This window comes from Gossypium hirsutum, chromosome A06, assembly GCF_007990345.1.
Source record: "Gossypium hirsutum isolate 1008001.06 chromosome A06, Gossypium_hirsutum_v2.1, whole genome shotgun sequence".
Classification (NCBI taxonomy): Eukaryota; Viridiplantae; Streptophyta; class Magnoliopsida; order Malvales; family Malvaceae; genus Gossypium; species Gossypium hirsutum.
This window is the reverse complement of record NC_053429.1, coordinates 34,036,573-34,046,984: the sequence shown is the minus strand read 5'-3', so window position 1 is coordinate 34,046,984 and position 10,412 is coordinate 34,036,573. Positions and strand designations below refer to the sequence as shown.

Here is a 10,412-nt window from a genome sequence, read left to right as displayed (position 1 = left end):
TAAGATAAATTTGTTCAATGCCAACAAAGTTAAAACTCATTTCTAAATTTAATTCTATAGTGTATGATTTATGAACTAATTTAATTTGGCAAGATTAATAGTAATTAGTATTTGCGTATGTTTGGACATGTAATATTATTAGATTAAATTATAATAATAGAATTTAAAGCTAATCAACTTAAGTGTAAATTTGGTGTACAATATAATCAATACCAATTTTAACTTTAACAATGAGATTTTATTTATATTTGGAATTCTGACTGAGATATTCATAATTATTGGATTTAATTAGAATGGGGAGGTAATATTGATGATCTTTAAGGTAATAAATATCGAATATTAAGTCAAATTTTTCTACGGTGAAAAAGTATTACCGTCGTTTATTCACTTTGTTAAAAAAAGTATTTTTTATTATAAAAAAGTCACAAATCATTAATGGGGATAATTATTTTTGACCCATAGATAAGGACATTCTATTTTTGTTTTAAAATAAAAATAAAATTATTATCCTTTTAGAAAATGTTTTATTCAAAAAGACCATGAATGGTTGACTTGTATACTTCCTCGCAAATGAGTAATGATTTTCTTAAATATTGGATTGTTTTGAATTAAACCTATTAGTTAATAAATTTTAATATCCAATAATGATGTTATGATACGATAATAATGTAAAATCGAGTCCTAATTTAGTAAATATGGACCTCAGTTTGTTTTTGTTAGGATTTTCATAGTTCGTATTTATGTGAATCGTACTCTGAATTAGCTTAATAAGTAATTAATTTCGCCTAACTTAAAAATATTAGTGACAACTCCTAGATATGGTTATCCTTGTTATTCAAATGTTGGAATTATTGGATACATTATGACATATATACTAAAAATTAAAATAATGACATAAAATATTATTAGAGGTAATAGAACTATTATAAAAGCTGGATGCGGTAGAAAAAAGTAAGGTGGTATTTGTTAAATTCATAAGTTAAGTGCTGAAAATTTAAGTATTAAAAATTTAATTTATGAGACATTTGCTATATTAATTAAAATTAAGAACATTTGCTATATTAATTAAAATTAAGTACAAAATATAATTAGGTTGTATTATAAATATTAATTTTAAATTATGAACCCTTTTTATTTTATAATTTTAAAAGATTTCATGTCAAAATTAAGTGATAAGTAACTCTTTATCTACTCATATTCTTTATATAGAAATATTATATGGTGTGAAAAAATAAATTACAAAAAATAATTATTTTCATTCTATTTAAACTCTAATCTTATCACGTTGATGCGCATATGAAGTTCTGGGCTGCTCTTCCATTTTTGGGCTTCTTGAGAAAAATGAACCAAATTTTAAAAATTTGGGCTTGTTGACAAAAGAGAGCCAGAACCACACTTAATGAAAATCAAGTTAAATTTGTCAGAAGTGGGATTTGAACCCACGCCCTCTCACGAGGACCAGAACTTGAGCCTGGCGTCTTAGACCACTCGGCCATCCTGACTGTCTGCCCTAGTCCTGGTAAAACAACTTTTCTCAATACGTCACTTGAGTTGATTGTAAATTTAATATTTTTTTTGTTAATATTAAAAATCCCAGTACAAATTTATAATTAATTCTTTTCATATTTTATGACTAATATTATATATATTATACTCCCGTATAAATACTTTTACTAATTGGTTGTTTTACCCTTGCATTTGATTTTATATCAATTAATATTTCTTTTATATTTTGGACAATTTTTGTGGATGATATAAAAAATAAACCATGTCATTTTTAATAAAGTTGTTCAAAATAATTAGTGATAATGTTGCATTAAATTTGAAAATTATAAAAAAATAATTATAAATTATATTAAAATTTATAAAAGGCTCATAAAAATTAAAATATATATATGAATACATGAACTGCTATGTAAATTGCTATGTTTTAAGTTTCAAGATTTTAATCCATATTTTCATTAAAAAATAAATTAAACTATTTTTCAAAAGATTGATAGTGAAATTTGACTTTTTTTTAAAAGAATGAGGGTCAAATTTAGTTTTTAAAAAAAATAAGGGTCAATTTGACAAAAGATATAAACTTTTAAAAGCTAAGGCAAACTTTTTAAAATTAAAGATTATTTTTATAATTTTCCTAACTTAGTTAGTTCTGGGCGACTGGTGACACCAATGCAGTCAGGAATTTTATTAATCATATAGAAATAGAATTGATGGATGTAATAAAGTATAAGTAGTAAAATTCAAATGTATAAATAAATCAAAATAAATTTGTAGTTATTTAGTAAATTTAAAGTTTTTCCAATGAAATTGATTGACATGAATTTAAATCGTATATTTTTATTATTTTTTAAAAATTAAAAAGATTAAAATAACCTTAAATATCTTCTTTTAAATATAAAATATTATTTTTATAATTTTTTAATCGAATTAATACTCGTAAGAGCATCCTACTTAAAGATTTTATTAATAGTAAGAAAGATAGAAGAGTTGTTAAATTTTTTAATTACTAGAAAAATTAAGTTTTTTAAGAATATATCTATAAAAGGTACTTTGAAACTTGTATAAAACCAAAAATTAAAATAGAATTATTATAAGAAATTCATAAATTTAAAAAAAATCGACAAAACCTAACCAAATAAACCTTCTTCAACGCTAATTGGTTGTGGCTCCACGCGCCATACAGGCTTGTAAATGCTGAAGGTCGTTTCTGGGAGATAATCCACTCGGCCGGCAAAGTTTTGTCCTTAGGTCTCGTCGTCACACTCTTTTGGAAATGGAATCCAATCCACCATAGTACTATTAAGTCAACCATTTCCATAGCCTACTAAAAGATAAACACCGCTCTTCATTTCTCCACTCACTCAAACAACTAGTAGCATCTATGGCTTCCATGGCTTCTCTTTCAGCTTCTTACCCTAAATATACGTCCAATTTTCCGACTAGATACACGCACCTGTTGTATGATTTATGTCTTGTTCCACGAAATCTTCCTCTTATGAAAAATGGGTCTTTCTCGGATTTGACAATCGTTAGAAGTTCTAATCAAACTGAATCAATGATCGGTTAGTGTGTATTTTTTGGTAAATTATGTTATTACATTTCATATCGCATCATTTCTTATGAGCTTTCTGTATTTGGTGGGTGATTTTGTCTTGGCAGATTCTACTGATAAACTATCAGACATTCCTTTACTGTCTTGTTTAGAGGTTTCTTTCTTTCTGTCTTACATGATATCTTTGATTTCCCATCTGTAATGTTTTTCTTTCTTTTCTTTTTTTTTATTTACTTTTTTTGGTTTGTTGAAGGCTATTGAAAAGCTAAAACATAACAGAGAAAACAACAAAGGGAACCAGCAATACCTGGCTATGTACTCTAGCATATTTGGTGGAATAGTAACCGATGAAGCTGCCATGGTGATCCCTATGGATGATCACATGGTTCATAGGGGACATGGTGTCTTTGATACTGCCACAATAGCGAACAGGTTAGTGAATCTTTCAGCCAAAGAGCTCATTTTTTTGTCCCTAATTTGGAATGGAGTCCGTAATCATAAAATAATTTAATAACCCTTTTTATAACAAGTTGGATTGATTAACAGATTGATGAAAAAATTATATTATATCTTGATTGAATCAAGATTGAGGCTTTGAATCCAATAGAATTGGGTGTTTTTCAACCAAGAAGAGAAAATTACTTGTGTATGTATATATGCATGTTAAGTTGGTACTTTGTAAAGCTCTATTATGTTTTTTCTACATTTCAGACACCTCTATGAATTAGACCAACATGTTGATCGTATCGTAAAGTCGGCAACTATGGCAAAAATCATTCTTCCATTTGATCGTGAGACTCTCCGAAGAATTCTTATACAAACTGTAAGTGTATCCAAGTGCATAAATGGATCACTGAGATACTGGATTTCAGCTGGACCTGGTGACTTTCAACTATCCCCTTCTGGCTGTCACCAACCAGCTCTTTATGCTATTGTGATTGAAGATAAATCTTTGTTCAATTCGAAAGGCATCAAAGTAGTTACTTCATCAATCCCCATGAAGCCTCCCCAGTTTGCCACCATGAAGAGTGTGAATTACCTTCCGAACGCGCTTTCAAAGATGGAAGCTGAAGAAAAAGGTGCATATGCAGCAATTTGGCTGGATGATGATGGATTTGTTGCTGAAGGGCCTAGTATGAATGTGGCATTCATTACAAAGGAAAAGGAGATGTTGATGCCGAAATTCGACAAAATTTTGACTGGTTGCACGGCTAAGAGAGTTTTGACTCTTGCAGAGGGACTGGTGAGAGAGGGGAAGCTTCGTGGAATAAGAGTGGATAACATGAGCGTCGACGAAGGGAAAAGCGCAGACGAAATGATGCTTATTGGCAGTGGAGTCCTTGTTCGCCCTGTAATACAGTGGGATGAACAGGTCATTGGCGATGGTAAGAAGCTTCATTTTTTACATTAGTTGCAACATCTAGTTACTAGTTTCTTGCCTTCAAATTTGTCTGCATTCATCATTTTAGTCCTTCAATTTTGATTGGTTAACCACATTGTCTGAAAACATAGAGTGTCTTTAATCAAACTGCCTCGAAATAGGTTGAACTCGGAAGACCTCTCTCCGAAGTTTCCTTGAAAGCTATGTAGCTGATGTACCATTGTTCTTCAAAAGAAATGCTAAACTGATGTGTTAATAATTTAGGGTTCATCAAGCCTCTTCTCATACATTATGTGTTTATTTGTAGCGTTGATAGTGCCCTTTATGCGTTTCTTTGTAGGCAAGGAAGGTCCAATAACTCAAACTCTCTTGAACTTTATCCTGGAGGACATGAAATCCGGTCCTTCATCAGTCCGAGTACCTGTTCCTTGTTGAAGCAGAAGCTTTGATTCATTCTCTTGCTCTCAGAAGGTTTGTCGAAGAATCTACTTCTCACTTGTTGGCTCTGCATATAGACATAACTCTGCAATATCTTATAATGCAAAGCACTATGGTATGTAAATTAGCTTGGTGTATTTAGTTTTGAAACTTTAAAAACAGAATGGATCAGCTTAGTTTTGTTTGATTATTTCATTGTTAAACAAAATTTTATTTGACCATTATTATTAAAACATGTTAAGAACCGTAAGGAAAAGAGATATGAATGGAGTAGCGTGATATGTGTCCGTTGGTAATGTACAATAGAAAGAATGGGATGTTTTTGTGGGACTCAGGTCTCCAACCTCAACAACTACTTTTTGGGTTGTGGTTCTCCGACAATTATCACGTCTCTCAATTGCAATTGAGCAACGTGGTGATGTTGGTAATATAGTGTTCACTCGCGGCTATGAAAAAAATAATTAGCACAAAGCCACCCGCAGCTCAGTTGATGATGCTGAATAGCAGAGATTTAAGCTAACCCGTGGGCGCCGAGATTATGTGCTGATGTGTGTCCAAATGTAAGGCATAAAACTTGGATTTTCTTGTGACTATGTTGTAGTTGTGACTTGTGGCCTAAGCAATTGCGTGGTATGCCTACTGTTTCTCGACCTAACCATTTTCAATGTTAGAAAATATATTCATAAGGCATATTACAAAGTAATGCAATTGGCAGTGCGAAATTGAATGCCTGATATTATTTCATTATAGTAACAAAGAAATATTTATTTCTGATTGGATTTTGAATTTCTTTTTTCACATTAATCCTTAAATTCGGTCCTTCAAAATGGTTTTGCTTCTTGCTTGTTTATCTTTGTTGGGTAAAAGCACCACAGAAGCCCTGTACTATACCCTTCAAGAAAAGACACAGGTCTAAAAGAATCTAAACAAGCGGGAAACTTCTAAAAGAAAAGCAACAAAGAGGTAAAAGTACCACACAAGCCCCTATACTATACCCTTGATTGCATTTTAGCTCCTTTATTGAAAAAATAGGTAAAATAGTCCCTGTACATAGATGAGTGAGCAAAACAGCCATTTGTAAAATTTTAGTTAAACATATATAAGGTAAAAATAGTCCTTTTACACATTTATTCAATTTGACCCCTACTCTTTTATTAGAAGTTAGAAAATTTTGAAACTAATAAGGCTAAAGGGTCAAAAAGATCTTAGCAACAAACTAAAAAACAAAATCAATTAAGCCTTTTTAAATTTTAAAAATCATAAAAATTATAAAAAAAATTGTTATACAAATTTTAAAATTATAATTTTTTATTAAAAATAAAAAATATTGGCCCAATAAAAGAGTAGGGGTCAAAATTTTTTTAAAATCTTATAACATTAGATTGTAATGGGCCGGTATTGTTGTTCTTTAATAAAACTTTTATAATTTAAAAATTCTCATAACTTTTTTCATAAATTTTGTTTATAATTTTTTATTCTTGAAGTTTTAAAAGGGCTTAATTGATTTTTTAAATTTTTTTACTAAGGTTTTTTCTACCCTTTAGCCATATTAGTTTAAAATTTTTCTAATTTACTTTCAATAAAAGTAGAGGTCAAATTGAAAAAATGGATAAAGGTTGAAGACTAAATTTGTTATTATTCCCTAAATATAAATGCCAAATTTTATCAGATAGGCTGTTTTGCTCACTCAACTAACCTACAAAGACTATTTTTTTCCCTTTTTTTTAGTAAAGGAGCTAAAATGCAATCAAGGGTATAGTGAAGGGGCTTGTGTGGTACTTTTACCTCTTTGTTGCTTTTCTTTTAGAAGTTTCCTGCTTGTTGAAATTCTGTTAGACCTGTTTTTGTTTTGTTTTTTTTTTCTTTTTCTTTTTTTGTGAAGGTAGATTCTGTTAGACCTGTTAATTAGACAAGTACAGTCAACTTTATTATGGGTTAAGTTGACTGGATTAATTTAGGTTTTAAAAACAAAATTATTTTTGTTGGAGTTAATTTGTTATTTTGAATTTGGATTAATTTTAGGTTTGATTTACGTTACGGTGGTTTTGAAGGCTTTAATTGTTTTGCGTTTGAGTCATTTAGGTATGAAATTTGAATTTTCAAGTTAAATCGTTATAGATTTAAATTATTTTAGGTCATGTTAATTTTAAATTTCGATTATTTTGAGTTATTTATTCAGGTATTTTGAATTGAATAATATTCAGATTAACTTAAATAAAAATTAACATATCTAATTTTTTTTAATGAATAACAGTGATTAAAATATGATAAATTTAAATAGGTGAATTTGATGGGATTCTAAAAACTAACTTGATTAGTTAAAATTCAAATTAAATTCAAATTGATTTCATAATTATAAAATAATATATTAAATCTATTTAATTCAAATTTAAAAATAATCTAAGTTTAAAATAATTTAAATCCAAAAAAATTTAAATTCAAAATAATTCAATTAAAAAACAACTTTAACTCTAAGTAATTTGAACCTAAAAGTTTAAATCTAAAATAATTTAATTTGAAAAATTCAAATCTGTTATGAATATTTAAGTGAATGTCCATCATGATCAAGATAAAGTTTTGGTGTACTTTAAATTCTAATTAGAACTCTACTTCTTTTATACTTCTTATACCTATAAATAGAGACTCTGATGAAGCATTGTAATCATTCATTTCTTATCAATAAAGTACATTCTCCATCCCTTTCATATTTTAATTTTTTTTATTTTTTATTCTCTCCATCTCTCTTTATTTTATAACATGTTATCAGCACGATTTTGTTCAAAGTGATAGTTCGTCAATCAAATTTATCCTTCATGATTTTCAATATCTTTGACGACAAGATACAAAGTTTTTACAAGAAAATTCTTTTATTTAATGTTTCATATCTGATTATTCTTTTTTATTCTTCTTTCATTACACGTTATCATTATTTTGATTAACTTATTTTACTTTTTTGTTTTGAGGATGGTGAAAGATATGATACCGTTATCTATATGAAATTGAGAAGTAAGATTCGCTCTCAAAGTTTGCTTTTTGATATTTGCTTGGGGATGATCTCTTTCTCTTCATTACAAAGGATATTTATAATCACTACTTCTTATCCATGGTAACGTAAGTCAATCTAATGAACTTCTTTTGAAATTTGATTTGATTTCTATTAAAAAGTTCAATTTATATAATTCACTATTCCTATTTCTATGAATTTATAAAACTCTTCACGTATTTAGTTATTGAGATTTTGATGTGGAAATAAATATTTTTTTCATTTTTAATAGAATTGAATGGTTTAGTTTTTATTTTGATTAAGTTATATGATTATTGCAAAATGTGAGTAAAAATACTTACTTGTCATGAACTTTGGAATATTCATCCTGTCTATGACAATTTCATATCATTGTAAAATTTGATATGAAATTATATCATAAGAGGTGAATGTTAGAAAATGTTTATGTCTAAACTTTTATAGCTGTAAAGTTATTTTAATTTGACATTATAATATTTTGTATTTTGTTGTAGCATGATATATAATTTATATTATCTAACTACAATGATTTATTAGTGAGATGAATTTATTATTTGTTGCGTTTAATATATGTTTTATTTATACCTATTCATTTTATTTTTATATGAATAAATAAAATTTTATTTAAAATAAATCAAGCATTCATTAAGGCTATACAATAAAATGATTATATGCTCCTGAAGAGCTAATATTGCATCAAACTGTAAAAAAACTCTTTAAAAGCTTATATTTTAGCTCATTGTGATGCAAAATTTCGTAAAATATAATATTATTTTTCAGATCAAGAAGTTAAATAAAAACTCCATGTGTTTTACATTAAAACCATATATATAAATAATATGAGATACTAATGTATTTGTATTATATATATTCTCCGAAAGAATACATTACACTATATGATTGAAATATCTAATGTGCTTCTGCAGTAACAATATTGTGAAAAATGACTTTAACAATATTTTCGAACGATCTCATACATTCTAATGGCTAAGCAAAATAATAAGTTACTAATGAAAAATTATGAGATTCTTCTCACTAGTTTTGCTTCATTCCCTGAAGTGAATGTAGTGAATGTAGCAGTACTTAACAATTATGAAAAACAAAAATATAGATATCATGATTGTTGTTGTAATTGAGGAGGTGATTGAAGATTAATCATGACAACATAAATCAATAAAATTTGATTTAAAATCCACGCATATTTTTTATAGTGATTATGAAATAAAGAATCAATAGAGGCATTTAGAAGTCTATCCTACTAGATTTATTGCATTCCCTGAAGTGAATGTAAACATAAAAAAAATATATATATATATAATTACGGACCACTAAAAGCGGAAATATAGTAATAAATAAAAGAACAAAGAGAGTTCCCAAGATAACTCTTCAAAAGGTAACTTATGCTATCAATGTGATATTAAAGATTATTGGCCACATATGTGGCATATGCCCAAATATTTTGTTACTGTTAATATTCTTTGAGGAAGGATATCAGAATGTAGCAATAACTTTTATCATTATAAATAGAAAATATTTATCTTATTTGGTACTAAAACAAACAAATATTATTCCAATATTTGATAATACAAAATTAGTCGAAAGATCTAAAAGAGTTAATATATTAATATCTTGTGATGATTAATCCATTGATTTTAAAATATATTTATAATGGATCTTATATTGAGATTGTGAATAAGGAAAATATTATATTTCATATGAATAATTATTGCTATAAATATCTATTTTGAAATGATGAAAAGGAGAGGATTGAGTTATTAATTTATATTTATTTTATAGTCTTTGTAATCTTCTTTTGTCATCATCCCCATTAAAGGGTTGGAAGCAAAATATTTGACTGTGAAAGATCTATTTATGAGTAATAAAATATGATAATTCTATCTAAAACTCGTTATGGTTGGATGCACCTGAAGATTTTGGCATATTCCCTGAAGTGAATATTGCTTATAATTGTTTGGAAATTATATTTATTTTGTTGACTTAGTGACATTATAATATTCACATTAGTTTAGACATTTCCAGTAGTAAATGTCACAATAGCAATTATATATGGATACAAAATAAAATGAATGATAGTAAAATTATTAATTTGTTACAATTTAGTACAATTGAAAAACATGTTAAAGTAAACTAGAAGTTTACTGATACAAATGCATTTACTGCTTGGCGTGACCAATTAGACCATCCTGAATCATTGATGTTGCGAAAATTAATTAAAAATTCATATGGACATTCATTAAAGAACCAGTAGATTCTTTAATTTAAAAGAATTCTCATATGTTGTCTGTTCTCAATGAAAATTGATTATTAGAAACTCATTAGTTAAAGTTAAGATTTAATGTCTTGCATTTTTGAAACGAATATGGGGCCATTCATCCACCTTGTGGATGGTTTTGATATTCTATGATTTTGATAAATGCATCTACAAAATAATCGCATATGTGTTATCAATTTGCAACTTGTCATTTGCAAGATTGCTTGTTTAGATAATTAATTTT

General features: G+C 27.7%; 1 protein-coding gene and 1 non-coding gene across 2 annotated transcripts; one reads left to right on the top strand and one right to left on the bottom strand.

Moving 5' to 3' along the window:
- Positions 1-1,418: 1,418 nt before the first annotated feature.
- TRNAL-CAA (transfer RNA leucine (anticodon CAA)) lies at positions 1,419-1,502 on the bottom strand. Its single transcript has one exon. It is a non-coding gene; the product is annotated as a tRNA-Leu (tRNA).
- A 1,125-nt stretch (positions 1,503-2,627) lies between these two features.
- LOC107963323 (D-amino-acid transaminase, chloroplastic) lies at positions 2,628-5,064 on the top strand. Its single transcript, XM_041115180.1, has 5 exons — positions 2,628-3,065; positions 3,163-3,209; positions 3,309-3,487; positions 3,767-4,440; positions 4,777-5,064. The coding sequence occupies exons 1-5, from the start codon at positions 2,885-2,887 to the stop codon at positions 4,869-4,871; spliced, it is 1,176 nt and encodes a 391-aa protein (XP_040971114.1). The 5' UTR covers positions 2,628-2,884; the 3' UTR covers positions 4,872-5,064.
- Positions 5,065-10,412: the final 5,348 nt, after the last annotated feature.

Coding starts and splice junctions, on each gene's coding strand:
- LOC107963323 (XM_041115180.1), top strand. CDS start 2,885: ATGGCTTCCATGGCTTCTCTTTCAGCTTCTTACCCTAAATATACGTCC. Junction 3,210..3,308: donor CTTTACTGTCTTGTTTAGAG/GTTTCTTTCTTT, acceptor GGTTTGTTGAAG/GCTATTGAAAAGCTAAAACA. Junction 3,488..3,766: donor ACTGCCACAATAGCGAACAG/GTTAGTGAATCT, acceptor TCTACATTTCAG/ACACCTCTATGAATTAGACC.